Source organism: Schistocerca cancellata, chromosome 2 (genome assembly GCF_023864275.1).
Source record: "Schistocerca cancellata isolate TAMUIC-IGC-003103 chromosome 2, iqSchCanc2.1, whole genome shotgun sequence".
NCBI lineage: Eukaryota > Metazoa > Arthropoda > Insecta > Orthoptera > Acrididae > Schistocerca > Schistocerca cancellata.
The window spans coordinates 411,535,451-411,550,392 of record NC_064627.1 but is presented as its reverse complement, the minus strand read 5'-3'; the positions used below and the strand labels follow the sequence as shown (position 1 = coordinate 411,550,392).

General features: G+C 38.5%; 1 protein-coding gene across 4 annotated transcripts in view; it reads left to right on the top strand.

The window, feature by feature from the left end:
• Window positions 1–14,308, top strand: part of LOC126161859 (organic cation transporter protein-like) — a 325,910-nt gene extending 311,602 nt beyond the window's left edge. For all 4 annotated transcript variants that reach the window (XM_049917973.1, XM_049917972.1, XM_049917974.1 and 1 more), the window contains 2 exons: window positions 13,770–13,894; window positions 13,986–14,308. In XM_049917973.1, coding sequence (XP_049773930.1) covers window positions 13,770–13,894; window positions 13,986–14,043 — 183 coding nt within the window. In that variant the 3' untranslated portion in view covers window positions 14,044–14,308. The remainder of the gene's footprint in view (window positions 1–13,769; window positions 13,895–13,985) is intronic.
• Window positions 14,309–14,942: the final 634 nt, after the last annotated feature.

The window sequence follows — 14,942 nt, the reverse complement described above, 5'->3', positions numbered from 1 at the left end:
AACAAACAAATGTTTATCACAAGAATCAGTGTTGTCGCCATTCCTGTTCAATCTATTTACGTCAGATCTACATTCAGTGTTTCACCCAAGTCTACAAATACAGCAGTATGCAGATGATTTATGTATTTGAATTCATGGCAACAGTTTTACTGAGTGCCAGCAGCAGATGGCTAACATTACAATAGTGTTCAATGAATGGCTGAATGAGAATTGCTTGATATATCACCTCATAAAAAAAAAAAAATAAAAAAAAAAAAAGAAAATCATGGGTAATGGAATGTAGTCGCATTAAATCAGGTGATGCTGAGGGAATTAGTTTAGGAAATGAGAAACTTAAAGTAGTAGATGAATTTTGCTGTTTGGGAAGCAAAATAACTGATGATGGTCAAAGTGGAGAGGATATAAAATGTAGACTGGCAATGGCAAGGAAAATCTTTCTGAAGAAGAGAAATTTGTTAACATCGAGTATAGATTTAAGTATGAGGAAGTCCTTTCTGAAAGTATTTGTATGGCATGTAGCCATTATGGAAGTAAAACATGGATGATAAATAGTTTAGACAAGAAGAGAACAGAAGCTTTCAAAGTGTGGTGCTACAGAAGAATGCAGAAGATCAGATGGGTAGATCATGTAACTAATGAGATGATACTGAATGGAATTGGGGAGAGGAGGAATTTGTGGCACAACTTGACTAGAAGAAGGGATTGATTGGTAGGAGACATTCTGAGGCATCAAGGGATCACCAATTTAGTATTGGAGGAAAGTGTTGAGGGTAAAAATCGTAGAGGGAGACCAAGGGATGAATACACTAAGCTGATTCAGAAGGATGTAGGTTGCAGTAGTTACTCAGAGATGAAGAACCTTGCACAGGATAGGGTGGAATGGAGAGCTGAACCAAACCAGTCTCTGGACTGAAGACCATAACAACAACAACAACATTGCCTTATAAATCAGCTCTGTGCATATTTACGAGACATAGCTTAACAAAATAATAAACCTAAGATTAGAACCCTTTATATTCCCAGTCAAAAGAGTGGTCAGGTACTTAGGGCTTTACATCATTCATAAACTAACATGGTCACATCACATTAATCATGCAATTCACAATGTGAAGGTGCCATAGATATTCTTCACACTGTGAAAGGAAGCAGACCCAAGAATGTGCATTAACATATATCAATTGCTAATATGACCTTTCATGGATTATGGATGCATCTGTTATGGTTCAGCAACACAAAAATAAACTAGAGGAACTCAATAAGTGCCAGTATAAAGCTATCAGAGTCTGCATTGGAGCATTCAAATTGATCCCAACTAACACTTTGAAGGTGGAAGTAAATGAAATGTCATTAGAACTATGCAGGAAATACATCACTGTTAAATTCCTCTTGAAATGTTTTTACTTCATAAATGACAATTTTTAACAAAGATTAGAGATCTCACTACAAAGTGCTATGCAGGGCGGTATCTGAATAAGAGGAAACTACAACCCTTAGCACAATTTTACTCCAATATTTCATCTTTCCATGAATATGTCACAACTTCCCTAAATACAAGCAGCTTCAGCATGCCCTATGCATATGCTAACACCTTAGTGAAGCAAGACACACAAGTTCGCCTTCCATTCAATCAAGGTTCACTGAATGAGAAAATTTTAGCTGAGAGCCTAGCAGTAAGTTCGTCCTCAAGACAAATCTGCACAAATATGTCTAAACAAAAATGAAAGTGCGTTGGTAGCTGGCAGGACTGATCAAGGAGACAAATTCAAGCTATCTGAAGTTCCATCCGTATTCACTGCAGAACTCATGGTAATTTTAGAGGGACTTGAATATTCATAGAGGCGCAAGAAGAAACAATCATAATTTTATCAGAATCACACTTAGCATTGATGCTGTTAAAATGCTATGTTGTCAACATCACAAATTATCCAGTATTTTACAGTATACTTTGAAGAGTCAAAGAAACTGGTACACTTGCCTAATATCGTGTAGGGCCCCCTCAAGCAAGCAGAAGTGCTGCAACACGGTGTGGCATGGACTCAAATAATGTCTGAAGTAGTGCTGAAAGGAACCTGCAGGCCTGTCCATAAATCCGTAAGAGTACGAGGGATCGAGATCTCTTCTGAACACCACGTTGCAAGGCATCCCAGATACGCTCAATAATGTTCATGTCTGGGGAGTTTGGGTGCTAGCAGAAGTGTTTAAACTCAGGAAAGTGTTCCTGGAGTCACTCTGTAACAATTATATACGTGTGGGGTGTTGCATTATCCTGCTGGAATTGTCCAAGTCCGTCAAGCCCGTCAGAATGCACAACGGACATGAATGAATGCAGGTGATCAGACAGGATGCGTACGTATATGTGACCTGTCAGAGTCATATCTAGACATATTAGGATCTTATAACCCTCCACCTGCACACACACCACACCATTACAGAGCCTCCACCAGCTTGAACAGTCCCCTGTTGACATGCAGGATCCATGGATTCATGAGGTCATATCGATACACGTACACGTCCATCCACTTGATAGAATTTGAAATGAGACTCGTGTGACCAGAAAACATATTTCCAGGCATCAACAGTCCAATGTCGGTGTTGACAGGCCCAGGCAAGATGTAAAGCTTTGTGTCATGCAGTCATCAAGGGTACACGAATGGCCCTTCAGCTCCGAAAGCCCATATTGATGATGTTTCGTTGAATGGTTCACAAGCTACTTGTTGATGGCCCAGCATTGAAATCTGCAGCAATTTGTGGAAGGGTTGCACTTCTGTCACACTGAATGATTCTCTTCAGTCATCGTTGGTCCTGTTCTTGCAGGATCTTTTTCTGGCCGCAGAAATGTCAGAGATTTGATGTTTTACTGGATTCCTGATATTCACAGTATGCTCATGAAATGGTTGTATGAGAAAATCCCCATTTCATCACTACCTCGGAGATGCTGTGTCCCATCACTCATGCCCCAACTACAACACCACATTCAAATTCAGTTAAATCTTGATAATCTACCATTGTAGCAGCAGTAACCAATCTAACAACTGCACCTGACACTTGTCTTATGTAGGCATTGCCGACCACAGCACGGTATTCTGCCTGTGTACATATCTTTGTATTTGAATACACATGCCTATACCAGTTTCTTTGTTGCTTCAGTGTAGAAGCAGTGCAAGAGCTTATCACATAAATAAGATGATCATCATGTGCGGGTAAAAGTGCAAAGTGAAGTAAGGGGAAATAAAAAAGTAGGTACTCTGGCAAAGAAAGCTGTATACATTGGTTCACTGAAATGTGACAAAGTGCCACCTGACTATATTCTTCACACCATAAGGCAGTAGTCATCAAACTTCTTCATGTAAGAGGGGTGGCACCTTGGATCACATATGTATCAGTCTTAATAACTGGTAACCTCTCCCAACTCTCAAGTACTAACCACTCAGAACACATCACGTTGACTGTTCTGTTTGAAATTGCTGATTGCTACCACTCTCAGTGACTCCAAAGTCATGACATTGTAATTGCCTGATGAAATGTTGTTGTGTTTTCTGTATGAGCAGGTGATTACTTGATTAATAACAATAATTGTATGTATATTTAAATGATAAAAATGTTTCCCTGAAATTTTGAATGTAATTTTTCGTCTACTTGTTTCATTGTGTTACAACAGCCTTAATTTAATTTCATATTCCTTGCTACAAATATGCACAGCTTTTGAAGATGATTATCCCTTTAATAGGCATTCTCAAATCCTTGTTACTTGCATGTGAAAATTTATTCCATAGCAGCCGATTGGAATGAGTGACGCACGCCCAAGAGCTGTACACATTGATGGACAAACAATAAAACATTACCCCTCTAACATTTTCTAACTCCACAGTGGTCTTGCTACTTACCCCTCTGCCCCTGAGGCATGTGGCCAATTCCACTAAACTCAGAGCCGAATTCACCAATGTTGATTAAAACTAAGCACATATTAAAACATTACTGTCTTTGTATGTATTATTGTTTGTTACTGAGCAGGAAAACCTACACTCTTAGAAGCTCTTCACTCTGCTTGGTATTTTTGGATTTGGCTGTTAGTTGCTGGATGCATATTATTACACAGTAAGTCTGAGGACTACAGGCTGCACAAATACTTGATTCAGGCTGCATGTGGCCTGTGGGCCACAGTTTGATGATCTTGCCATAACGATTATAATTGGGGCTAGATGGAATGAAAATCTCCAGTCATACAAAACTAAAGGGAGACACTATACCAAAGTAATACCTAATCTACTGTCCCCTCCTTGGTACCAAAATTGGAGATACAGTAAACACTTTATATGGCAACAGCACATCTTACTTCAGGCACAGGAAATTCCGGCAACATCTCCACCACCTCAGCATGGACACATCACATTCATGTGAATGCATCAGCAAGGAAAATGTTTATCACATTTTCTTCAGCTGCCATAGAGGTATCAAGAAACTACAAAACTATTACTGCATCTGATGACCTCTGGAAATGCTTCACCCAAACATTAAAACCTTTCGAGCAACAGAAGACACAGAAGAGTACAAGCTGCTATACAATTTTATAACAGAGTGTCAAATAAGAATATACAAACAGAAAAAATTTTAGTATATGGTAGAAATGCTAATTTTCTTAGATCATTGACTTAAATTCAGTTTAAACGGATGTAACAGCTAACTGTTGATTTTTATGACCTGAGGTTGGCTTTAAGAGCGATTCCAAAAAGCCATTAAAAAAAAAAAACCTTTTTCTCCTCAGAAATATTTTGTTGGCTCCCACCTACAAAGGAAGAAATGGCCATTTTAATTAAGTACAAGAAATTAGAACTCACAATGAAAGATTTAGGCATTCATTTTTCCCAACTAAGGCACTGCAATACCATATTTACTGGCCAGTTCCAGGCTAGTGACTTAATTGAAATGCCTCACCTGTACAGGACTTACATGACGGTTAGGAGTGCAGGTTGTAGACAGTGGGAGTTTGGGTCTGGCCATGAGATGTGCTCGGATAGCTGAAGCGGTTAAGGCAACCCGTTGCATGAAGTGGAAAATCTGGGTCTGAGTCCCAGTTCGCAGCAAATTTTCATTGTTGCCATTCCGTTATTCAGCTGAAGGTTGTCTGTATTTGCAGCTGTGAATAATTTCATGTATGTATGCACCAATGCCACAACTAGATATCCACTGAGTGGTGACTAGTGGCCTTTTAAGAAGAATTTTATGCTACATTGAACAAATGGCTGTTGGCATATATGGTGTGAAAAATCTGAAAGCAAACACCCTGCAATGTTTGTTGGAAGGTTCCAGGGCAGAGGAGGGTTCATTATGCTCTGAGGAATGTTTTCATGACATTCCTTTGGTAAACTCACTGGATTAACACAAGTTCATATCTTTCCTTGGGAATTGTGTGAAACCCTTCATGCATTTTTTTTTTCTTCGGTATGATTGCTTCTACCAGCAGGTCGATGTAACATGTCACACAGCTTGCAGTTTAGGTGTGTGGTTTGCAGAGCACCAGGATTAATTTACTGTACTCCCCTAGCCACAAAACTCCCATTAAAGAATCTGTGTGACCACCTTTGTCGAGATGTGTGCGGCATCGATCCTCAACTGTAATTGCAGCACTAGAATTGGCCTGGCTTCACATCCCTTCCGTAGACTCTCTTCCTGCACATATTATACTGGTTTGTACTGCAAAAAGTGGGTATTTAGTCTTTTGACATGTGGTCACATTAATGTGACTGGACAGTGTATTTTTGACCCATAGTTTCCTTGCAGTCGTTTGAGTACAATTGAATAAAAAAAAGTGCAGACGAAATATGTGGTGTAACACATTTCCATGCAGCAAGTGAAACATTTTCCAACAAAGTATCTCAACTCGCAGCTTTTTGCTTTCCTTGAATTAAAGCTAGATGTGGACAAGTTATTTTGCGTGACATGGTGAAGAAGCCTGCCATAAAGAGTACACGGCAAATGATTGTGGCCATGAGTCTCAACAATGAATCACAGTGTGTAGTAAGCTTCACACACATACACCCATGATACACGTACAATATTTAAATTTGTTGGAAACATATTACTTGCCATGGGATGTCCCTTCAAACACCATTTCAATATGGAACAGTAATATTCATGCCTCCAGACTATTTTCCTGGCATAAACTGCTTATGTCACCTAAGTTATATGAAAATAATGATATTCACTTACTTATTGTTGTTCTATGAATTTTATTCATAGCCTCCAAACAAAATACACCACACCAGTCAAGTTGCCTAGCTGTAGATATTTAATGCTGCATGTGTGAAACCAGGGCACATGGCTAGTACTTGTCCAAGAGAGTGGCCTACAGAGACTGGAGGGAAGTATAAAAATGGTAAAACAAGCAATAATGTGTAATTAAAATATGTAAAATACATTTAATTATACTTAAATATGTAAAATTATGTAACAATAAAGTGAAATAAATCAATGTTGGCACTGTAACTTGGGAATATCTACACTTCTCTTATGTGTAGGAGTGAAGGAAAGGACTATGTAATTACATAGAAATCTGAGGTCTACTGATCTTAAAAAGTCATGCCATATTGCTATTGTTGTCTGCTAAAACAAAGGACTGATCAGTTGGTAAACTACCCTCTATCCTTTTGTCTGACTCTGTGCCAGAAGTGCTAACACTTTAGGGCCCTGCTATGGAATCAGGAAGCCATGTGTAATTGGACTGTGCATGGTGTATTTGAAGAGGGCATTTGCTAGTATGTGGTGGTGCTCTCTAGTGTTGAAGTTTGAAGTTTCAAAACTTGTTTCTTGTGTTGTTATAAGTGAATGATTGCAACTGAAGGTAGATAGTGGTGTGTGATTTGTTTTGTGGTTTGGAATTGGTAGTAATTGTCTTGGATATGAGAAAGAAATCAATAGCCAATTCATGGAATGTTGCTGTGTGTGATGATGTGACCAGCACCACTAAGTTTTTGCACCTGTATGGCTTGCCGGCTGTATTTATGTAGGCCTAGCGTCATGTGTGGGGCATACACATTAAGTTGACTAAACTTACTGCTTGATTCCGTTATAGTTCAGTTTATTTTGAAGGAGTATATGAATTAATTTGTGTTAACTTTTCTCTCTCTTTTTTTACTTGAATGGTGGCTTTTTAGCTAAACCTGTGTAATCATCTGGACTGAAGGAATGTCGGCAGTGTTAACTGGGGACTGTAGTAGCACCTCTTGCAGATTAAGCACAAACTATTGTCACAAACCAAAAGAAATAGTGGCTCTTTTAGTAGATGTGCTAATTGGCATAGTACAAAACAGGATGTGGTGACAGACTTACCTGTGGCATGGACCAGGGTCTAGGTAAGGTTGGAATATTACAGTTTGGCTTTGAGTTGGCAGAGCTAACTAATATGAATCAAAGAAAACTGGCAGTGATGATATGATGATATATGGATATCCGAAGACCAGTATCAGTTGCAAAGTGATTTAGAAAAGATTGCTATATGGTGTGGCAGGTGGCAGTTGACGCTAAATAACGAAAAGTGTGAGGTGATCCACATGAGTTCCAAAAGAAATCTGTTGGAATTCGATTACTCAATAAATAGTACAATTCTCAAGGCTGTCAATTCAACTAAGTACCTGGGTGTTAAAATTACGAACAACTTCAGTTGGAAAGACCACATAGATAATATTGTGGGGAAGGCAAGCCAAAGGTTGTGTTTCATTGGCAGGACACTTAGAAGATGCAACAAGTCCACTAAAGAGACAGCTTACACTACACTCGTTCGTCCTCTGTTAGAATATTGCTGCGTGGTGTGGGATCCTTACCAGGTGGGATTGACAGAGGACATCAAAAGGGTGCAAAAAAGGGCAGCTAGTTTTGTATTATCACGTAGTAGGGGAGAGAGTGTGGCAGATATGATACACGAATTGGGATGGAAGTCATTACAGCAAAGACGTTTTTCGTCGCGGCGAGATCTATTTATGAAATTTCAGTCACCAACTTTCTCTTCCGAATGCGAAAATATTTTGTTGAGCCCAACCTACATAGGTAGGAATGATCATCAAAATAAAATAAGAGAAATCAGAGCTCGAACAGAAAGGTTTAGGTGTTCGTTTTTCCCGCGCGCTGTTCGGGAGTGGAATGGTAGAGAGATAGTATGATTGTGGTTCGACGAATCCTCTGCCAAGCACTTAAATGTGAATTGCAGAGTCGTCATGTAGATGTAGATGTAGTGTAGTGTAAAGTCTAGGTTAGTTTTGGATGTGACAGTTTGGTTGTCCACTCACAGCAACTGCTTTTAAAATGATCTTTTCAAAAATGTGGTTGGGTATTTTCAGTATTTCCCAGTTTCTGGGGCGGTGGATGGGGAGGAAAGTAAAAGTACAGCTTAAATTTTATAGCACATTCCATTCTGTACTAGTTGTACCTAGGCACACTTTGCTGCATCTCAGTCTGCTTAAATGGTAAAGAAAGAAAACAGTAAACATGCATTTGTAATATATATGAGAACTAAAACTATGTCCTTGTCTCCTTCTCTTGCCTTTCTCTGTCCATTTCTCCCTCCCCTTTCTTTATCCATCTCCTCCTCCCCCTCTCTCTGTCCATCTTCATCTTCTCCTCCCCCCTCCTTCTCTCTCAGTCTCCTCCTGTCTCCTCCTTCTCATTTTCTATGTCCATTTCTTCCCACCCCTTTGTCCATCTCCCCCCCCCCCCCCCCTCCTCTCCGACCTTGAGCCATGTTTATTACTATAGCAAATTCAGATTCTGTAGTATTCTTGTAATCATAAACCAATAAGCCATAAATACAATTTTCCTGTTTGCTAACATCGTGTAGCTAATGTATATTTTATATACCTGTATCTGTATACTAAAAAGTATATACATGTGTCTAAACTTTTACTACAGGAACATGTAAAATTGTGTAGATACATTTTGAATTTTTTGATAGCATTGTTTTCCATTTATAAAATAAATAATTTATTTTTGTATTAAAAATATACATACATTAAAGAATTAGGTCCATAAAAATACACCTGTATTAGAATTCAGTCAAGAATTTTTGGAGATTAATGGTTTTGAGCAAAACTACAAAGAAGTCCTTGAAGAACTTACAGATATTTGAGATTTTGAAGAAACAATCATCTACATTTGTATTTATATACAAACTGTAAATGTTTACAATTGCAAATCCCAAAAAATTTTTGACCAAATGCTTTGAAATTTTGATTGTTGCAATGGAATATGGGTGTTTTATATACCTATTTTTAAATATATGTAATATATAATGTTTTAAGCGGGAAATGTTGCTACAAAATATGTCAAAAAGTTTACGTATATAAGAAATAGGTATCTAAAAACACACCTGTATTAGAATGCAATGAAATGGAAATGAGCATATGGCATCGTTGGCCAGGAGGCCCCAATACGGGGAAGTTCAGCCACCAAGTGCAAGTCTTATTTCATTCAACACCACATTGGGCTACTTGCACGCTGGTGATGAGGTTGAAATAATCATGAGGACAATACAACACCCAGTCCACAAGTGGAGAAAATCTCCAACACGGGTTGAAATTGATCCCAGGCATGCTTGTATGGGAGGCGAGCACACTACCACCCAGCTAAGCAGGCGGATGTTAGAATGCAATGTTGGGTCAAAATTTCAAAGTAATCAGTCAAGACTTCCTTTCATTGACAAAACACTTGAAGAAGCAAGAAATTTGCTAAAGAGACTGACTACATACACTTGTACATCCTCTGCTAGAGTATTGCTGCACATCATGGGACCCTCACCAGGCAGGACTGACGGCCATCGAACAACTTTGAAAAAGGGCAGCTTGTTACGTATTATCTTTAAATAAAGGAGAGAGTGTCGTAGATATGATATGCAAGCTGGGGTGGCAATCATTAAAAAAAGCATTTTTCATCACTGCAAAATCTTTTCACAAAATTTCTGTCACTAAATTTCTCCTCCAAGTATAAAAACAGTTTGTTGCTCCACCTAAAGATTCTGGGTGTTCATTTCTCTCATATGCTATTCAAGTGTGGAACAGTCAAGAAATAGTCTGAATGTGGTTCTGTGAACCCTCTGCAGGGCATGTTATTGTGAATTGCAGAGTACTGATGTAGATGATTGTGCAATAGATGCTATTTTGTCACTGGTTCTGTCATCTTGTCAGATCCAACAACATAATCCTTTCCCAGTTACTATACTGTAGTTCTCTTAAAATGCAATTTACAATGCAGGTGCTGTATGACAATTTTATTATTTAAATTAGTCTCTTTTAACTGGCTCTCTTTCACTTCTGGTTCAGTTTTGTGTGTGTGTGTGGGGGGGGGGGGGGCGAGGGGGGGGGGGCGGCGAGTGAGTAAGCAAATTTGCTTGTGAAATAAAGTTTGTTATTTAAACGTGGGAAAAACACTGCACTTCCCGGCTTTTGGAATGTTGTATAATGCTGTCTTTCGCCGTTCTCAACACTGGCTCTCTCTTTGCTTTTTGGCACCCAGAAAGTGATTTAACGAAACGTGGAGCCTGTAATGAGAGTTCCTAGTGCCCACTTAACCTGAGAATATTATTATAGCTGCAGCTTATAGCTCTGAAGAAGTAGGAGATTGTTCGGGATTTCTAATCAAAAAACAATTTTCCAAAATAGTTGAGTATATTCTGAAATTCACTGATAACATCACAATTACCCCAACAGCCTAACAAACAGAGCAGTTCAGAGTCTAATTCGCTGATGCAACTATAAATGTCCGAATTGAATGTCAAAAGAATGCTCGCCAAAATTTGATGAGAAAATCTCATCAAACGCCACGCTAAAATGATTGGTAGAATGTCTGTCCCGCGACGGCACGTGAAAATACAACACGCAAACTGAAGCTAGATAATGAAAATCATTCCAAAAATAATCCTTCATTTGAAATGTTTTCACAGTTACGCGTATACATCGTAACTCAATACGGCACCCGAGGCAGTTTGTAGCAGCGCTACCGTAGCGAAGCGACTCCCGACACAGCTGACGTGCTATCCAGCGTCTGGAGAGAACTGGGGCCTTCCTTACTCGCGCAGTGCTCTTATATATATATAGCCTCGGTGCGGACGGCTAAGAGAACGCCGGCTCTAACTTAGCTCTCACGACTGGCCGCTGGGCTAGTAACGCACCACTTCAAGTTACATAATAATTTATAGCTTCTTTGGCTGATGGCTTATGAAGCTGTTAATTTAATCGTGCATTTAGCACGCAGGTAAGTATTTATAATAAAATTATGACGTGGCTAAGTTAAATATCTTGGGCGAGAGAAATAATTAAGTTACGCTGCACGCAGCAGATGAGCTCTGAACTGGTCCTTTTGAGATCCGCTATCGCTATAATTTTATAGGTATTCAAAAGAAACTTTTCACATCTTCATAGTCATAGCGGACCTCCAACCTATTTAAATCTAAATATCCTAGTCTTATTCATTAGCCTACTTAATCTATCTTGCTTCCTTCAGTTTTGAGATGAAAACCAGAAAATCATGAATTTCCACTAAAGTCTTAACCTGTGAAATCCAAAGTACTGCTTTTATTAAATCATTATGAAAGATGAGTCTAAATATAAATTTTGAAGTCTCTAGCTCCTTTCTGTTGCGCCAATTATTTTTTTAGAAAAACGTCCAAATTACAAAAATGGCTGAAGTTATCGAACTGATATTTAATACACATTAATTTAGTATTATTCCTTACATGCTGGAAAAGTTTCAGATCATTTGCTTGAATTTTAAGGTATTGCGCAACATTTATGACGTCAGAGCTAGTTACAGCAGACTGGCTGGCACACAATGGAAACTGATGTGAATTTACTACAGCGTGAGTAGGCTGCTTCCCTACAGGGGGGAGGGAGAGAGAGAGAGAGAGAGAGAGAGAGAATTTTGATTGATAAGAACATTTTTAATGTTTTGTTTGGTTTAATAAGTATGTCGTGTTAATGTAGCTTAGTGGTTCGCGATTCAGTTGTGTATGCAAACTGATATTAGTGAAACTATGTATGATTTTGTGGTTTACTTGTTAATAGTGTTTACTTATGGTTGGTGGATATTGTTAAGTTTGTTCTAGCTATGCAAGTCAGTTGAAATTTTTGATACCAATTCTGGCACCAAGTTTTAGCTTTTCAGAGTTTATTCTAGCTATAGGCCTATAAGTCATGAGACATCTTCAACACCAGTTTTCACAGCAAGTTTTGGTGTAATGGTGTCATATAATTCGTTCTGGCTATATAGACCAATTAGAGTGTTCAATACATGCATGTATTGGGCTATGAATTCATTTGTTTTGTTTCTTCCCATCCAAAACTCCTTAATACTCACAGGTATCCCATTAGTGCCATGTTCTTCTTCATATTATTATGATTAGATTGTGTATTTGATTTCATTCTGTTAACTGTACTGAATCTTTGAAGTTATGGTTGCCATATTGGATAGAGGTGATATGACTGTGTCCACCATCTGGATGATGTCACATGTGAAAGGTCATCCCCAGCATCTGATATTCTGTTATTTCCCACTTCTTAGACCATTAAGATCCTGTACCTCAACAGTGAGGGTAAAGTATGTAAGAGGACAGCACATTGCATGGCCTGATTTAGAATAAACACTTCTTTGGCTGCTAAACATGCTAAATCATATCCACAAATACTCTTGTACCAAGGTAGCCAGTAGAATGACACCTCCTTCCCCAGCCTTTGCAGAAGCAGTAGGGAGTCTTGGATATTCTGGATTCTACTCAGTACATTCGCTAAATAGATTTAAGTGCTGTTACAGAATCAGAGCAGACAAGGAGTTTCTCAGTGTGGATACATCCCATCTGCTTCAGAGCCCTCAAGATTGCAAACAACTCTATATCAAAAACAGCGACAGGGTGACAGAATAAATCTTGAGGACAAACTGAAGGAAAACTACTGAGAAGCCAACAGTATCCCCTCTGTTCCACCTCCTAATGATGTCACTGTTGATGGGATATTAAACTCTACTAATCCAATCTTATTTCTCAGTCTGCGTACAGTTTCTGTAGCATCTATAGCTGAGCAGACTGGTTGTGCAATGCTGTAATTTGCACTAACTTTAGCTGACAAGCAAGGACTGTGGTACTACCCTACAGTTTTATTACTACGGAATAAAGCATCACTGTGGAAGCCACTTCAGAATTAACTATTAAGCTATAAAACAAAAAAATCTAGATCAAAGATCAAAGCATGAGTTAGGACCATGCCCTGCTGTCAGGCTGCCATGTCATGTTTTGCCCTGTAGCATAATTGAATGTGACATGGACGGGCATCTCCCAGTCATAATTTATAAAATTTTACTGCCTGTTTTCTATAAGGAATGCCCTATGACATGAAATTCTCTTTCAGGAAAGTACTTCTTCACTTGCAGCTAATCCAGTTCGAATGAAAAAGTAATATTTACATCACATATTCCTGCATGGAAACAGGAAAATTCATGTATTTTATTGTTTTCAAACTGATTAGTCACATAAAACCAATTAAATGTGAAGTATTCTGTAAGAAGTGATGTTTTATGCTTAGTCGCAAGTTTCTGTAGTAGGTTTTCCAATTTATGATAAGGCACTATGTTGGTGGACTGAAGATAATGCTCAAGTTGTTCCTATGATGATGCAAATAACATAAAAGATGTTCACTGTGCAGCAAGTATTAAGAATAAAGTAACTAACTATTGGGACACTGATTCTTTTTAACATTACTTCATTCTGTAATGAATTTGTTTTCTTTAACTTATTGCAGGCAGTATATGGAGAAAGGGTTTCACTGAGTGTGTTTGGGCTCTATACTTTCTTAGCAGGAATTTCTGCTTTGACACAGACTATGAAGACCGAAGAAATCGAGAAAGTTGGAAGAGGTAAAAACAGGTTTGTAGCATCACAATTTACTTACCCTCATTTAAGCACAATGATATCTGCTAAAGATGGTAATGATTATTCTTTTCTTTGACCTTTACAGTTACGAGTTGGGTAATTCCACACATCAGATGAAGGATGATGGATATCATGATGTGTAATACCTCACTTTCCCAAAACATTGTATTACACAGTTAATTCTCTAAAGAGTGAACTAAAAATGCTGATCAGCAAATGCAAGAAAAGTGCACTGAATGGACAGGATATTGATGCAGCCAACTGACTGAGGGATTGATGAAGTTGCTGACTGGAAGTGGTGCAAATGATTTTTGCAAGTCAGATTATCTAGTCGCCTTAACAGTATTTGCAGACACTGACAACTGGAAGAAATGGAACAAATCTTAGACCATAGGATAATTTCACACAATAAATCTATTTATTTACTAAATTGTTTACTTGCCTTTTTTATTCACTAATTATGCTTAAAATACACTAATCTTTTAGAATGGCAAAGGAGACACTGATCAGTGTGCCAGCAATAAGGGATTAAGACTGCATTAAGGTGGAATACACTTAGGTCACAAGTTTGTTATGATATTTCTATTAGTACTTGCTTTGTTATGATATTTCTATTAGTGCGTGCTATGTTAGCAAGATAGTGATGAGTGGGTACTCAACCATGCACTGCGACAACAGCATGATACTCATCTCCTGCATACTTAACCATCTACTGTGATGACAGCACATGATGCTCATCTCCTGACTGCGTGGCCATAAGAAACTATACAGTTTTGTCTACTGTGTTGGCTCAAGACTTGAGGGCTGCACTGAGAGTGAAAATCTGTGCTGTAAGTTAGTTTGTTTACAGATTCGTCATTGTGTCGTCTTCCAATATCCAGTGAAGACAATTGCATAAGACTGCAATGAGCACACAAATACCATTATTGGTGTGGTGGGTGACTAAATGTGTTTTATGTTCTTTTTTTAAATGAGTCTCACATTAAAATGTCTTTCAGTGGTGGAGATGTTCGGTTTGTGGGGCGCTCAACTGTGTGATCAT